Source organism: Megascapheus bottae, chromosome 7, assembly GCF_031878675.1.
Source record: "Megascapheus bottae isolate mThoBot1 chromosome 7, mThoBot2.hap1, whole genome shotgun sequence".
In the NCBI taxonomy this organism is placed as follows: Eukaryota; Metazoa; Chordata; class Mammalia; order Rodentia; family Geomyidae; genus Megascapheus; species Megascapheus bottae.
Genome location: NC_143515.1, coordinates 59380150 through 59398115, shown reverse-complemented (window position 1 = coordinate 59398115; position 17966 = coordinate 59380150). Strand labels below are relative to the sequence as shown.

General features: G+C 37.9%; 1 protein-coding gene across 1 annotated transcript in view; it reads right to left on the bottom strand.

The window, feature by feature from the left end:
* The window catches only part of Heatr5b (HEAT repeat containing 5B), an 85207-nt gene that overhangs the window by 55139 nt on the left and 12102 nt on the right, over window positions 1-17966 (bottom strand). The window contains exons 6-14 of the mRNA XM_090337153.1: window positions 16089-16260; window positions 13606-13763; window positions 9645-9894; window positions 7916-8071; window positions 7240-7490; window positions 5188-5299; window positions 3484-3636; window positions 2032-2131; window positions 1019-1128 (exon numbers count right to left, since the gene is read on the bottom strand). Of these exons, the coding sequence (XP_090193279.1) occupies window positions 1019-1128; window positions 2032-2131; window positions 3484-3636; window positions 5188-5299; window positions 7240-7490; window positions 7916-8071; window positions 9645-9894; window positions 13606-13763; window positions 16089-16260 (1462 nt within the window). The remainder of the gene's footprint in view (window positions 1-1018; window positions 1129-2031; window positions 2132-3483; window positions 3637-5187; window positions 5300-7239; window positions 7491-7915; window positions 8072-9644; window positions 9895-13605; window positions 13764-16088; window positions 16261-17966) is intronic.

The following is a 17966-nucleotide window of genomic DNA, read 5'->3' as shown; positions in this document are numbered from 1 at the left end:
AGGGAGGCACTGGTGTCTCACACCTATAATTATAGCTACTTAGGAGGCTGAGATCTGAGGATTGTAGTTCTAAACTAGCCTGGGTAGAAAAGCCCATGCATGAGACTGTTATCTCCATTTAATGGGGAAGTGGAGCCGTGACTCAAGTGGCAGAGTTCTAGCTAGCCTTGAGCAAAAAAAAAAAAACGCACGCAGCCACTGAGTTCAAGCCTCAGGAACATCCCCCCACGCCAACAGAAAATGGAGGTCCCACTAAGTCTCCAAGATGACCAGAATTCCTTTGGTTGAAATGATCCTCTTCTCAGTTGCATAGGTAGTTGAGCTACCATTTAATGTTTTGTTACTATTTATAAATAAAATCTATATGCATGAGGAATTTAATACTTGCGAAAATATATTAAGCATTTTAATAGTTTTTAATATATAAAATGTCACTGTTTTATTATTGTATATGCCTTATGGAAAAAATACAGAAGACAGTTTATCTTAAATACAATAAATGCTACATGACATTATTTATTACTTATTGTCCAATGTTGCACAAATGAACCAGAGCTACTAAAATTCTCAGGCATAGTTGTACTACAGAGAAATAGATGGTTATTTGATGTAAATGTTTTATATAATATTCTAGTCTCCCTTCAGACTCCAAAATTATAGGCTATATTACAATGTATATGAAGTAGTTAAGGGTATGAACTGAAAGTTCAGCTATTGACGATAAATCAGCTAAATCTCAATTCAAGCTCAGCTACGTACTAGCTCTGACTCAGATAAGTTACTCTGTCTGGGATTCTTCTCCATCAATTTATAAGCTGAGTTTTAGTCACAGAACTAATATAAAAAATGGGCGTGGCATGGAAAAACTCGACAAGTATGAGTATTTACTTGTGATTTTGTACAACAGCTGCCTTTTTTTTCTAAGCTGGTTCCATGGGAGACTGGTCAGACTGTTTAATAGGATGAGGAGCTTGAAAAGCATAAGGAATTTTGATCAGAAACTGCAAATTTTATTTACCTTCGTAAGTTTTTGGAGGTAACAAAGCCAAGATATCATAAAGTCTTAAACGGACCATTGCTGCACTAGCTTTCAGATGAGCTCCGTGGGCTTTAATTACAGATGGAATGCTAAAATAGCAAAAGCACAGTTAACATCAGCTTTGCATTACTTATTACTGTTTGGCAATATATTGATGTAGTGCCAAAGTACACTGATAAGTATCACACATATGCACTTCATTTTATAATATTTACCACTGGCAGCAGAAACATTAAAATGCACACACACACACACACACACACACACACACGCACACACGCAGAGAGTTTGGGGGGAGGGGGCTTTGGTCAGACATGGGTCTTGAACTCAGAGCCTATGCTCTGATCCTGAGCTCTTTTCCTCAAGAATAGTGCTCTACCACTTTGATCCACAGCTTCACTTTAGGTCTTCTGGTGGTTAATTGGAGATAAGAGTCTGACAGACTTTCCTGCCTAGGCTGGCTTTGAACTAGGATCCTCAGGTCTCAGCCTCCAGAATAGCTAGGATTACAGGTGTGAGCCACCAGCCCTAGGCTTACAGTTACATTTTAATTTACACCACAAATACAATTCTTAGCCCGTGTGATGGCTCGTACTTGTAAACCTAATTACTCAGGAGGCTGAGATCTGAAGATCAAGGTTCAAAGCCAGCCTGAGCATAAAAGAATCTGAGACTCTTATCTCCAATTAGCCTCTAGAAAATGGGAAGTGGGGCTTGGCTCAAAGATAGGGCAGTAGCCTAGAGCTAAAGAACTCAGGGACAGTGCTCAGACCAAGTTCAAACCTCATGACCCACCAAAACAAAAACAAAACAAAAACAACCAAACAAAAAACACTTTTTTTCATAAATACAATTTTTATAGTCATTTTTGCAAAAATTCAGTTTTGTATAATTTCTACATAACACTCTAAAAGTATAAAATATGCCTAAATGATATTTTAATTTATTTATACATAAAACAAGATGGTATCAAGTCATAATTGTTTACTTACTGTGACATCATAGTCATGGCACATTCAATAGGGGTCATTAATTTCCGAATCACATCTTCAGTTAGGAGCTCGGGACAATGTGCAACAAAACTCCTCATGGCTAGGAAAAAAAATAATTAAATCAGATTTACAGCAGCTTTTGTGAACCTAACTGAACTTTAGAAATTATATAAGGACATTTATGTTATAAATATTATTCTAATTACAAAGTATTTTGAAATCATGTCAAATTGAAAGGAACATGGGCAACAACTCCAGAGAAAAATCATTACAGACAGCTGAAGAATGTTCACAGACAGAGTGGGAAAAGATTTGTGTTAAGGAAACTCGCATAAGTGGGAATTTAGATGACTACAAAGAATTCAAGTTTAAGACAGAACTGGAATGGACCAGTGAGAGGAAATATCCTTATTGTCTCTTCAGCAATAGAGCTAAGACCAAAAGACCTCTCCGATGTGTGAGAGCACAGCTGCCGCCTTGCCCTGCCACACATACTTCATACCTCTCTCTCCCAGTTAGAGAAAAGTATTTTTCACCCTGAGAGACATCCAAAACAAACAAGGATACCTAATGAATTCTTGTTACCAAATGAAGTGAAGCTTGAGCCTTTACTGTAAGTTGCTGACATGCACACAAAGCAATTGTGTTCATCATTTGTACAATGCTGATGATACCACTGAGTCAGTTTGTTGATTTGATGACAATGCAGAAAGAACAAGAGGATTTTTCCATTATGAAAAGACTAACTAGAAACGGAGTAACTGTAGTAATCCCAATTTTTTTTTTCTGAAATACTTTATCTTTCGTGTGTGCCAGTCTGAAGTTTGAACATAGGACCTGGGTGTTATTCTTGAGCTTCTTTTGCTCAAGGATAGCCCTCAATCACTAGAATCACAATTCTACGGCCAGCTAGTTTTGGCAGTTAATTGGATATAAAAATCTTGACTGAGCTGGGCACGGGTAGCTTACGCCTGTAATCCTAGCTACTCAAGAGGCTGAGATCGGAGGATTGTGGTTCAAAGCCAGCCCAGCATGAAAGTCACTGAGACTCTTGTCTCCAATTAACTCAGAAAACTGGAAGTGGTGTAGTGGCTCAAGTGGTAGAACATTAGCCTACCTACTGCAGGAACAATGCTCAGGTCCAGGGTTCAAGCCCCATGGCCAAAAAACAAAACAAAACAAAACAAAATCAACAATCTTGGTTGGCTTCAAATCGCCATCAGATTTCAGCCTCCTAAGTAGGTAGGCTTACAGTTGTGAGTCCAGGCAGCTGGTTGAAATACCTTCTATTACTAGGAAATTAGAGCTATCTATAGAGCTTCTTTCTAAATCTAAAAGTGTGTGGATTTATCATTAGATATTAAAATAAAATTGAAAAGTGATTATCCTTCATTTGCAAATGTTTTAGCATTTCAATGACATTTTAAAAGTTCAATACTTTCAAGTTCTTACCACATAAAGCTCCAGCACGACCTTCCAAAGTTACCTGCCAGGTAAAAGAATCACCTCGGGCCTTCTCAGCCTCCAATTCCTTTAAAGAACGAGGGAAAACATTTCGCCATAACAACAACATCTTGGGCAAATGATACCGAACAACAGATGGTCCTAACCAAAATAATAAAGAATACAAAACTGTAAGCACATAGCATGCATTACAAACAAAACCCATAAAAAAGTGAATTTCACATAGGCTTTAACATTTCACTCTTTTTTTTTAAATCTCTAAATTTAACGTGAGTTTCGAATTCTCTTTTTTTTGTGTCCTAGGGTTTGAATTTTGGGGCTAAAAACTGTCCCTGAGTTTTTTTGCTCAAGGCTAGCATTCTACCATTTAAGCAATATCTCCATTTCCAGCTTTTTTGTGGTTAATTGGAGATAAGAGTCTCATGGAATTTCTTGTCCAGGTTGGCTTCAAACAGATATGTTAGATCTTAGCCTCCTGAGTAGGATTTACAAATATAAGTCACCAGTACTGGCCTCAAAATCTTTTTTTTATTCAAGAAACATAGAAAATATCCTTTAATAAATGTCAGCTTAAAAGTACCCATATTTTTAGTGTTAATTATAAAATACAAAAAAAGCAATTCAAAATTGTGCAACTATATCAGAATAGTAGGTTACATATATTACACTAAAATAAATAATAAAATCTACTTGAGACACAATCTGTAAGGTCTGTGTATAGATAATTAATTATAAGGGAATATATTAAGCATTAAGAACTTATACTTACATTGCTAAAAATTCATTTAACATACCCATACCACTTACATATTAAATATAAAACTTTACTTTCTTTAGAAAATAAGGCTAAAGTATAATTTCCCATAGAGAGAAGTTTAGACTAGTGAGCAGCTTTGTAGCATAGTCACACACTTTCTAAATAGCAAGTAGACATGTAAATTGAAGAGTAGACATAGCTTATTACAATCGTATGTATTTCTGTCCTACAGATCATGCTTAACTGTGCCCATAGCTAAGATTTATCATAGCACGTAGGCAAGTTTAGCACATGAAGAGCAGCTTCCCAAAGCAGCACCAACCATTTAAATGTGACTTTCTCATTCATTTAAAATCAAGACTTCATTTAGGAATTGGGATTCCTCACCCCTCATGCCAACTCCCATATTCCTCAACTCTTTTCATTAGCATTAAGTTCATAAAATACCAAATGGTTAACAGCTATTCTTTTATTTATTTATTTATTTATTTTGTGAGCCATGGGGCTTGAACTCAGCCTGGGTGCTGTCCCTGAGCTCTTCAGCGCAAGGCTACTGCCCTATGCTTGAGCCAAGCCCCACTTCCCGTTTTCTTGAGGTAAAGTGAAGATAAGAGTCTCAGGTCCTTTTGTGCCTGGGCTGGCTTTGAACCTTGATCTCAGCCTCCTAACTAGCTAGGATTATAAGCATGAGCCACAGCACCTGGGTTAACAGCTATTCTTTTAGTAAAGGTGGCTTTGGTAAAAACTTTCTCACTAAATATCCTTACATAGAAATTACCATAGAATAGAAAAGGTACTGCCAAATGATAGGGAAACATCCTTATTATTTACAATCTCATTCAAAGACTGGACTGTGACGGTTAATTTAAAAAATTAAATTTACTTTATATACACTGACAATAACACAGTAAGATAATAGTCAGATAGAATTGTACCTAGAGTCATGAGTGCGCCAAGTAGAAGCCATCCTGCTTGGGTACGCTGTAAGGACAGTCTGCTGTTCTGGGCAGCGGTTCGTAACAGATCTTCAGCAATACTAACTACCATCTTCAAGAGAAGTTTACAATTAGATTTGAATCTAAGCAACTTGAAGAAATCAAATATGACAATAGAGAACTAGTGTACTTTATTTCAAAAGAAGTAGTCTTTTCATGATATTGCTGTCAACAAATTTTCAAAGTCAACATTAAAACCTCCAGAATGGTGCAATGTTTAGAGTAGTTCTAGGCCCTGCCTCCTCTGTGTGTATCCTGACACTGACCCAGAATGACCTAACCTCTTTGCTTCAGTTCTGTCATTGTTAAGATAGGAACAGTAGGGTCACCTATCTCATTCTTGACAAGACTATATAAATTAAAGCACCTGTCCTTAATCTTATGAGAAAATTTTTCTCTGTATAGAAAGATAAAAATAAAAAGTAGATGGAAATATATGATTAAATGACAAAGAGTACTACGGATATAGTAATATATTAGTACAAGGACACTGAAAATAGGTTTTCTGTGCTTCTGATATAGGATCTCACAATGTAGTTCAGGCTAACTTTGAACTCACAATCCTCTGGCCTCCAGAGTGCTGATAATATAGGCATATACCACCATGCCTGCAGAGTTGAAAGAGTCTGAATTTTAAATGGGCCTCTAAACAAATAGACCTAAGTTTTCTTTTCTAGTTATGGGGCTTGAACTCAGGGCTGGAGCACAGTACTTGGGCTTTCTCAAGGCTAGGACTCTACCACTTGAGTCACAGTGCCACTTCTGGCATTTTCTGTGTATATAGTACCCAGTAATAGAACCCAGGGCTTTGTGCATGCCAGGCAAGCACTCTACCACAAGGCCACGCTCCTGGCCCTAGACTTAAGTTTTATACAGGTGAATAATTCTACTGTAAGACAGTTCATGAAGCTGAAATGGGCATAGAGAAAGCATAAAGATTAACCTAAGTAAAACAGTGAAACATCAAAGCAAATATGAAAATGCTGTGGGAAAGACAGAAAAAAAAGGATAATCATATCACAACTATATCATAAAGAGACATGGCGTGCTTAAGTATTAACTATGGAACTTGCAAGAATGAATGAAGCTCGGACTAATTTCCCAAGAAGAAAAAATAAAACATCTAGTTGCAATATACTTTTATAGTTTTATGTAAACTAAAACCACCTAATTATTGATTTATTTATTTTTTGGCAGTCCTGGGGATTGGACTCAGGGCCTGGGCACTGACCTTGGATGCTTTTTGCTCAAGGCTAGTGCCCTGCCAATTGAGAGCCACAGCGCCACTTACAACTTTTTCTGTGTATATGGTACTGAGGAATCAAAAACCCAGGGCTTTGTGAATGTTAGAAAAGCACTCTCCTGGGAGTTGGCACTGAAGAGCCCAGGGACAGTCCCCAGGTTCAGAGTTCAAGTCCCACAACTGACAAAAAAAAAAGAAAGAAAGAAAAGCACTCTACCATTAGGACAAACTTCTGGTCTTAAAACCACCTAATTTTTAATTAAAATACTAAACAAGGGTAATAGCATATTCTCCTACATCTTTGAATATAGTGTTGCTAACTTTTATTTCTAAAAATGAAAATAACACTGGGCACAGGAGCACAGACCTGTAGTCCCAGCTACTACGCAATAGGTTGAGGCAGGAAGATAACTTGAATCTAGGAGTTCAAGGCCAGACTTGGCAACCTAGCAAGATTTAATCACTGAAGGAAAAACAAAAACAAAATCCTAAGAAAGCATTTCTGAGTTTTAAATAGTTACTACAGGCTATTTTCCCTCTAGAAAAAGTTACAACATGATGTTAGACCCAGGGGGGGGGGGAAACCCCTTACATTTCCTTATCAGCATTAAATATCCAATTTTAATTAGGGTCTGTTAATATTATGGCCTACATTACCAAATAAAACTGATGACATTGAAGACAGCAGTGGTCCAGTAAAGACTGCAGCCCATTTGAGATTATTCACACATCTAGGACCTCTGCCTTACCTTTCCTTTGGCATGAGGAATGCCCAAAGGACACTGATGAACTCCACCTAACAAAGCAGCCATTGCAAAACTGTATCCACTAACAGCTTCAGGTGAAGTCTTTAAGTTGTTGAGCCGCTCGGCACACCTGTCTAGAAATGGTGTCAACTGGAAGGGTAGTGCCACAGCCACACAGCGCAAGCACCAAGCAGCAGCAAGCCGGGCAGCCATGCTGGGGTGAAGAAGCACCGAAGTCACAATCTCCAAAAGTCCTAAAAAGAAATCCTCAGAATGTCATGCCATACTCAGGAACCGAAGGTTATGGGTGTGACATAACCACTAAAATAATAATCACCATTATTTCACTGTTCTATAGCTTTGCCAAAACACCACATTTATGGTTAAATAAACAAAGAACAATGTACAAGTGCATCCAATAAAATTAAAAGCTGATGTAAAATTACATCTTCAGCAGATCAGCAGATTTTAATCAATTCTTAGAAAAAAGACTCGTAACAGTTCATTTTTCTCCCAGACTTTGTCACTATTTAATTCAGTATTTCCTATCACAGTGAAAATTAACCTAATAATCTAAACTACTTACTTAGTAAGTAAGTAATCAGGAGTCAAATACCAATCATATATATGACCTGAACCATGGTGTAAAAGGGTTTTGGCAAATGATTGGACGTTGTACCTATAGATGCTTCCTGAATAAGAGGAGAGGCTGTAGCATTCAGACTCTGCACCAGGCTCCCGAGCTCCTGGAGAGCACAGACCATCACATGTTGGCTTGCTGCAATATCCGCTGCTCCGGATTTGTTTTCACTACTAGTATCATTCACTACTGCTTCTGGAAACACAAAATCATGGATCTGATGAGTTGAATTGTGATATTATTTTTTTGGTCTACACAATTTGTACTTTTATTAAAACCACTTGATACCTTAGGATTGAAAAAAAAAAAACTATGCAGTTATTGCTTAGGGAAGACCTTAAATAACTAAGTATGGCATTGACTACTAACCACTGTTTAAAGACTTCTTGACAATGCCAAAAGTATACCAGCTATTCAATAACTATAACACTTATAATAACAATGACACTTCTTAGATTTCTTTACAGGTGTATACTTGAATAGAAGGAATAATGTCTACAATGTCCTATACCTTACTATAGTAAGGTAATAAGTATAACTATATAGCTAACAACAATTAGTTGTATACTTTGTATACTTTGAAATAACTAGTAGAGAGGGCATTGAATATTCTAATACAAAAATAACAATGTTCAATGCCTGGGGTCATGCATAAGCTAACTACATTGATCTGATCACTGTAACACTAACATCTACTAAAATGTATGCTGTATCCCTTTTGTATTATTTTTGTCAATTGAAAAAAATAAAACTAAAACAAAAAAAGATTGTCTTATAAACATTAATTACTATGGTTTCACAATATATCCTATGGAGACTAATATCCATCTATCATTGTTCCTCTCTAAATTTTCATTGTATCTACCATCAAGTCTAGGGGAAAATATATATTTATAAAACAAGAGACTCCAAGCAGAAAGATCACAATATATTCTTCCCTGAAGATAAAACTAATGTGCTACTGCATTTCGGGAGAATTATAAAATCAGTACACATACTAGAAATAAAACAGAGCTGGGCTTGGTGGCTCACGCCTGTAATCCTAGCTACTGAGGAGGCTAAGATCTGAGGATCACAGTTCAAAGCCAGCAAGGGCACTAAAGTCCATAAGAATCTTATATCCAATTAACCACTAGAAAACTGGAAGTGGAGCTGTGACTTCAGAGGTAGGGCGGAAGCCTTGAGCGGAAGCACTCAGGGACAACACCTAGGCCCAGAGTTCAAGCCCCACAACTGACAAAAAAGAAAGAAAGAAAGAAAGAAAGAAAGAAAGAAAGAAAGAAAGAAAGAAAGAAAGAAAGAAAATGTTCTAATCATATATCTATATCTGTATGTAGATATATTCACATTTGTAAAACCACTATAATTACTGTTTTAATAACAGGTTACCCAGTAAAAATTACTATGAAAACAGTCCAGAGACATAAACTAAGAAAATCTATTTAAACTTGAAAACTATACAACAATTATACACTGTTTTAAGGTAAAAGTTTCCAAGAAGAATTACTATGAGGAAGTGGCACTGTGGCTTAAGTGGTAGAGTGTTAGCCTTGAGCTGAAGAGCTCAGGCACAAAGCCCAGGCCCAGAGTTCAAGTCCCATCACAAACAAACAAACAAACAAACAAAAGAATTATTATGGAAACAGTCAAGAAAGAATCCTAACACCCCGAAGACTAAGAAAGGAGTATTCGGAGTTTGAAGCTGACTTGGGTTATATACCAAGACTGCCTTAATAAAAGAAGAAAAAGAAAAAAGATCTCCTCTTACCTACTGCTTTCATTTGTTTCCCAATAGCTTGGCAGATCTCCTTGGCAGCTGCTATCTGGGCTTTCTCACCCAGCAAACTGCCCACAGTGGCTCTCAAGATGAAGGACACACATCGCCTTGAGTACACAGCCTCCACGTGTGTTTGTGTTGCTCGAGGATGGGAAACTAGATCAAGTACGTGGGACAAGAATGTAGCAAAGCTACGCTCCAACCACTGACCACCCAGTGTTGTTACAAACACAACATATGCCTGTGAACACATTTAAGCACAACTTCAGATTCCTCTATACAAATGAGGAAGCAACTGTAAGTTTGGCCTAGTGGTAGATACTTGCCTAGCATGCATGAAGACCTGGGTTCGATTCCTCGGTACTACATACATAGAAAAAAAGCCAGAAGTGGTGCTGAGGCTCAAGTGGTAGAGCTCTAGCCTTGAGAAAGTACAAGGACAGTGCTCAGGCCCTTGGCTTGCCAAGGACTGGTCAAAAAAAAAAAAAAAAGGCAGGCAGGCGCTGTGGCTTTTGCCTATAATCCTAGCTACTCAGGAGGCTGAAATCTGGGGATCGAGGTTCAAAGCCATCCCGCGCACTAAAGACTGTCAGACTCTTATCTCCAATTAACCACCAGAAAACCAAAAGTGGCATTGTGGCTCAAGAGGTAGGACGGTAGCCTTGAGCTGAAGAGCTGAGGGGCAGCGCCCAGGCCCAGAATTCAAGCCCCATGACTGACCAAAAAAAAAAGGAATTAATAATGGCAACATACGAAATAAAATTATACTGAAAAAGTTATATTAAAACATGTCTGTAATCCTATCTATTCAGGAGTCAGAGACAGAATGGATGAGAATTGGAGGTAAAGTTAGTAATGCCTCATCTCAAAAACAAAACCACAGTCACAGTATCAGCTCCCGAGTCTGCATGTGTCCCTGGCCGATCAGTTCACCACCTACCTTCCCAATAAATTCACCTTTTTATATGAGACTGTCTCTGTAAAGGTTTTGAGAGAGGCGTTGAGAAAATTAAAAAAAATGGTTTCTTATGGATAAGAAAGGATCTGGAAAGAATTGTCTTAAATGATTGTTCTACAAAAAGGGAGAAAGATAAATCCTAAAGTTCCTGTATGTAGTAGCTGGTAAAATCCTAGAGTTCCTGTATGTAGTAGATGGTATGAGCATATCTTAAGAATGGAGATTACAAGTAGAATTGGTATGTAATTGAGTTAGCCATGATGCAAGCTGGGTCAGGATTGGTACACTGATGTGGAACTATTCTTTGTGCTCATCTGAGGGACTGTTAAGTTTTGACGCATTCTTCCCAGTTGTGAGGGCTTTCTTGGGTGCAGAACTGAGAGGGCACACTGTATGCCCCTCCAAACCAAAGAATGCTGTCTGCCCGAGTCTGATAACAATTGTTGCCCCCCCCCCCAAGCCATGTGTTAGCTGGCACTGTTAACCATGATTCAATCCAGTCCTTACAGGCCTTACAAGTTGATTTGGGGATATGTTCATTGTCTGGTTTCCAGTACCGTGGCACTCATGTGAACCTACACTGTGATTCCCAACACTCCAACCACTGTGAAAGAGCTACTGGGTTCATCACTCCTAGATGAAGACAGCATGTGAGGATCCTGGACTTTCAGACTCCCAGAGAACTCACTGGGGTCCCTAGTTGAAGTTGTCCTCCAGAACAGAAGAGGACTAGATATATTGTACCTATAGGTTTGAGTGTCGCCCTGGGAGAAGAATGTTGCTTTTGGGTGAACCACACTGGAATAATAAAAGCCTGGCAGCTGTAAAAAGGAGACTAGATGAGCAAGAAAGGGAGAGACAGGGGTCCCAAGGATGTTATGAGAGGCTGTACAACTGGTCCCCCTGGGCAACTTCCCTAATCTCAGCCACGATTGGCCCACTGGTGATTATTTTAATGTTACTGTTGATTGGCCCATGTAATGATGTCCTTAGTTTAAAAAAGAGGATCAGAGTTATAAAACTGATGATCCTACGTATCACCCAGTATAACCCTAATCCCATTTGTACTGAGGTAAATAAGTCAAGGATTTGACTAGGCTCAAAGCAAAGAGGGGAGTGATAAGGGGAACAGAGACTGGCACCATCCTGAATGCCTAAGAGTTCCCCGCCCCATTGAGGAAGGTCAACAATGGTAAAGCAGCCCAGCCACCTTTGCCCTTCTAGGGATGGGCAACCTTGACCTTATCCCCACCCCCCATGAGGAGAGATATCTGCTTGGGTGGAGGGGGCGCCTGCTTTGTGTGGAGACCTGCCCAATTTGTACAGCCAACTCCAACTAAGATGATAGGGAAATTCAAACACTGGGCTGTAACTCTACTGGCTGCCTGCGTGTGGCTGGAGCTGGCTATGGTCCCTCTGTGTTTGTAACTATCCCATTGGCCACCTGTGTGTGGCCAGGTTCCACCGCATGGGTTTTGCCCTTAAAAAGCCAGCGTGAGAGCTGCTCAGGGTCACAGTGTCAGCTCCCGAGAGTGCACTGTGTCCCTGGCCGGTCAGTTCACCATCTACTTCCCCAATAAATTCACCTTTATATATATATAAAAAAAAAAACATAAAAAGTACTGGAGGTGCTGGAGATGGACTCAAGTGGCAGAGTAGCCAGAGGCCCCAGGTCCAATTTCAAATAGTGCAGAAACAGAGAATGAGAGAATATGAGTGTATGAGAGACAGAGACAGAGGGTGAAAGAGTGAAATATCTTAAAACTTATGGCATAGCAATTACTGGTAGTCTTTACTAAAACAAACCTTAGGGTATGAGTTTTATGAAAAACATAGAGAGTAGTGAGGACAAGAAGGAAAGCCAAATTTTCCTGAGATCAGTAAGACAACAGGACGAAGGCAGACACTTCCTGTACTAAATAAACATCAACTTCCAGTGTAGTGTATTTGCTGAAGACTTCCTTTGTGGCATAAAAATGACTTATTTTTATATTATACTTTTGTCAGAGACAAGATGTAGTTGTGGTAACTTTGACTATGATCATAAAGATCTATTTCATCTTATTAGATACTAATTATTATTAAATCATGAACTGTAACTTTATTACTACTGAGCTGTGAACTCTATCATTTGAACCAAACCTTCACTGTAAGCTTTTTGCTGTTAACTGGGATAAAATTATAGATTTGCCGGAAGAGTGGCCTAGTGGTAGAGTGCTTACCTAGCAGGTACGAAGCCCTGGGTTCAATTCCTTGGAACCACATACAAAGAAAAAGATGGAAGTGGCACTGTGGCTTAAGTGGCAGAGTGCTAGCCTTGAACAAAGTGTTCAAGGACCAGTGCCCAAGCCCTGAGTTCAAGCACTAGGACTGGCACAAAAAAGAAAAGAAAGGAATATTACAGATTTGTCTGCTCAGGCTGACTTGGAACACAGATTCTCTGATCTCAGCCTCCTGAGTTAAGGAGAATTATAGGCAAAATCCAGCCTGTGACATCTTTTTTATTTTTCTTTTTTTTGTTTTGTTTTTCATTTTTTTTAAAGTCTAAGCCTGGGACTCAAACTGTACCTGATGCTTTTGCTCACTTGCTAGTGCTCTACCAAGAGCCATGTCTCCAGCCCCATTAATATAAATTACTTTGAAACCACATACCAAGTGAGAGTAATCTTATAATTACACTGGAGGTTAATCATGGATATCAAACAGAGATAAATTATTTTTAACTACAAGGTCATTGGAGAATATCAGTTTAAATGCCTCAAGCTACCAATATCTGAATATCTCATTTGTTTTCAAATAAAATTTTAGAAATTTTGTTTAGTATGTAATGACCTTTTCAGAAAAATTTATCTTTCCACATAAACAATGAATTTGTAACTTTAATTCATTCATTTGGTACCAGAAACTTTTGAAAGAAAAGAGACAATATTAAAAATCTGTATGAGCCATTACATGGTAACAGTCTGAACACAATATTATGAATATAATACAAACCTGTGTGACTCCAACTCTTACTTCACGATTAACAGACCCTCCAACTTTTAACATTTCTCCACCACTCTTTAAGAAACCAGACCCTCCACGAAGAAACCCTGTGGCCATGAGCTCTAACACTTCATCAAATGTTGCTCGTTTCACATTCTGACGCATTACTTTAAGGAAGGAAAATAAATTCATAAGCAAATATTTCTGAAGTAAAATCTACATTAATTGCATTTCTAGTTTAAAAATTCAAAATTTTAATTTTAAGAATACTAAAAGGGGGCATAAGGCCATTCCATTTTCCAATAATCTTAACATTCACAATCCCAAATTCTAAAGTAAAACAATAAGCTAGAAAAATGAAAGAAGTATGAAAGTAGAGCAATTTAGATAAATCTATGTCCAATAGTCTAATAATGATGATCAAGCTATGTAACAAGGATGATGCACACTCATGGCAGACACTCTACCTGACCACAGTTCATATCTCCAACTGACAGAAACACAAAATGACATTTGTTTTGCGAAGTTCATTGTTCTCATTTCAGTCTAATAGACTAAAATGCAACTGAGAATATATCCAATCTTCATCCCTGCTGTCCAGCTGCATATTTTATATGTTCTTTCACACAAAGGAACAAATACAACACTTGCAAAAAATTATACAGAGGGAATATACAGCTCATAGTCAAGTATATAGGAATCGGGATCTTCCTGGGTTAAGAGTTTTAGTTTTCACACTTAAAAAAATACATTTTTCCTTGTATGCCAAAAAACTGGGGCTTGAACTCGAGACCTGGAGCTCTAAATTAACTTTTGCTCTCAAATTGGCTCTCTACCACTTGGTTTTTTTTTTTTTTAGGTCATGGGGCTTGAATTCTGGGCCTGGCCGCTGTCCCTGAGTTCTTCAGCTCAAGGCTATACCGCCCTGCCCTTGAGCCACAGCACCACTTCCGGTTTTCTAGAAATTAATTGGAGATAAGAGTCTCAAGGCTTTGTAGTGCCCACGATTCTCAGATTCTCACACCTCAGTCTCCTGAGTAGTTAGGATTACAGGCATGAGCAACAGGGCCTGGCTCCAATAGAACATTAAAAAAAAACCTCAAGTTACACAACCTTGTTGAGTCTCAAGTTTCTCATCTATCAAATGAGAATAACAATGGTACTTCAAATACATAGGACTTTGGGAGATTAAATAAAGCAATTATATACTATGTTTAAGTATCTGGCATATAATACTTAAAAATGTGACATCATACTTATTATCTAGTGAAATAATTATCAATAAAAATGCAGAAAGCTTGGAGAACACACATACAGTCCCACAAGTAAGAAACCTAAGGGGTGGGCCCTAAACCTATGAAATCTTACTCTTTTTCTATCATACATTGGTGGGGTAGGATTCAAAACAATAACAAAGCTAGAGTCCCTTAGCATTTGGTTTTTTTTTTTTTTTTTTTGTGGATTGTGGATCTTGAATTTATCCTGGGCACTGTTCCTGAGCTCTTCAGCTCAAGGCTACTGCCCTACCCCTGGGCCTGAGTGTTGTCACTGAGCTCTTCAGCTCAAGGCTACTATCCTACCCTTGAGCCAAGCCCCACTCCCCACTGCTGCATTTGCTATTTTTAGTATGTTTTATTCTTAGTATGTTCCACATCTTTCTCTAACCATCCCTGAAACATCTCCATGGAAGTGTGAGACAAACAATTCACTTGGGTTGGTGGTGTGTTTCAATTGGTAGAACACCAGGCCATTAGCAAAGTGTCAGGTACAGAGATCAAGTCCCAGTCTCACAACAAAAAATAAAAGCCAGAGGCAGTGGCTCAGTCCTGTAATCCTAGCTACTCAAGCAGCTGAGGTCTGAGGATCCGGTTCAAAGCCAGTCTGGACACAAAAGGAACTGAAACTTTTATCTCCAATTAACCTCTAGAAAAAAAGGAAGTGGGGCTTAGCTCAAGGGTAGGGGTGGTAGCCTTGAGCTGAAGAGCTTAGGGACAGAACCCAGGCCAGTTCAAGCCCCATGACTCACTAAATAAATAAATAAATAAATAAATAGATAAATAAGAAAAATACTGCCTGATTCAAATACTGGTCTGAGAAAAACTGAAAATTAATATTGCAATAAAAATAGGAATCTACATGATGTAAAAATCAATGTTAATAAATTCTTTAATAAAAAAATGGGAATCTATCAGAGACTGAAAGTTAAGAAATTAGAACAGAAAATGCCAGAATTTAATACCCTTAAACATTATACAAAACCATTGCTCAAGTCCAGCCAAATTTCTAGATTGTTTTGTATATTACTATCATAGAAAAATTCTTGACAACACCAAGAAAAATGCCATTTGAGTTATTTCATTTAATGCTAAAGATATCTAGCAATTTAAATCCTTTTAAGTGACCTACCTACAAGAAATACCGAATTTAGTAGGAAATACTCCTAACCCTGCCAGTAACTGTTAGAGAATAAATCAGAGATTGAAAAACAATACCTGTTGCCTGTTTTGGCATCAAGGCTGTAGCCATGACTGTTCCTAAGAGTTTAGATACTGCCACTCGTACCCCATAGTTTGAGTTTTCCAAAGCCTTAAAGCAAAGAGTAGCTATGTTCTCCAATTCAGCAGTCCACATGAATACAGCTTCATTTTGTAGTTCCAGGAGACACTGAAAATAAAAACAAAAATAAATGAAACCCTAGAGCTTCTGCTTCCAGAAATGGACTAAGAGAACCACCATGTTCACACTCTTATATTCTCTCCTGAAATAACAAAACAACTGGACAAAAAATCTATTAAACAACAGTCTTCAAGATGCTGTAAAATCAAAAACTGTACACCAAAATTTCTCACAAAGATTAAAAACTGTAGCCAGGCACAGTGACTCACGACTGTAATCCTAGATACTCAAGAGGCTGAGATCTGAGGAGCGCAGTTCAAAGTTAACATGGGCACTAAAGAACATGAGACTCTTATCTCCAGTTAACCACTAGAAAACTGGAAGTGGGTGCCTCCAGGGGTAGGGTTGTAGCTTTGAGCTGAAGAGCTCAGAAATAGCTGCTAGGCCCAGATTTCAAGCCCCATGACCAATCCAAAAAAAAAAAAAAAGATTAAAAACTGAGCACAGAACCAGCAGAAAGCAGGTGAAAATGTGCAGCAACAAGGCACATCAGAATAGACATTGATGAAAATGAACTACGTAACTCAAGGACAGTGAGGGGAGAGAAGGAATGGAAGACAAAGAGGGGACAGCTGAGACTAAGCAACAGAAAGAAAAGTACATAACACCTGAACAGGAAGGAATAATTTTATCATTAAGGTGGGAAGAGTTAAACTTCATTCTTACGTGAAATTTGAGGTCTTTGTATTTTTCATTATTCATAAGCTTTGTAGATCAGAATGATGAGCTTATCAGTGTGAATGCAAAAATGAGTATATGATGGTACCTAAGTATAAGTATGCCACAGTACTGTGGCTTAAATTTAATCACTTAATCTCAATAAAGAAATTGAAAAAAAAAGTTAAACTTTAAGCAACTCTAACAATATATAAATAGGATAAATACATCAGAACTAAGTACAGTTTATCCTGGGGATTCAAAGTTGCTTGAAATTCTATAAGTCACCACATTAGCAAATCCAAAAAGAAAAATCTTACAATCATCTTCATCAATGCTAAAAACATAAATTTAAGAGAATATAAGTAAAGTTGGTTAATTTAAACAAGATTAGTAGATTGGGTTACTACCTGCATTGTTACACTATATTATACTTCTGCAACATTATTGAGAGAATCTGTTTCACGCCAGCTAGGACAAAGCTAACAAAACAACCTATCTTAAAACAAACATAAGGAAAAGAGCTAGGATGTAGCTTTAAGGGAAGAGCACTTGTCTAACAAAATCCAGGCAATGTATTCAATCCCCATTACCACCAAAAAACAAGGGAAGGGTGGGGGCAGTAGAAAAAATGAAAAGAGGGCCAGGAGTGTGGCTTAGAGGTAGAGTACTTGTCTAACATGCATGAAGCCCTGAGTTTGATTACTTGGTACCACATATGCAGAAAAAGTTGGAAGTGGTGCTGTGACTCAAAATTACAGCACTAGCCTTGAGAAGCCTAAGGATAGTGCTCAGGCTCTGAGTTTGAGCCCCAGGAGAAGCAAAAAAAAAAAAAAAAAAAAAAAAAAGATGAAAAACAGAAAAAGAAAAATGAAAAATGGAAAGATAGCACATGGATTGAGAAAAAAAGGTAAGTCATGGACTGAAAGAAAATATTACAAACCATATATCTGCTAAAGAATTTTTTTGCTTTGATTTTTGTATTAAAGAAGTTATTAATATTGATTTTTACCTAATATTTCAAATGACAAGTTTAA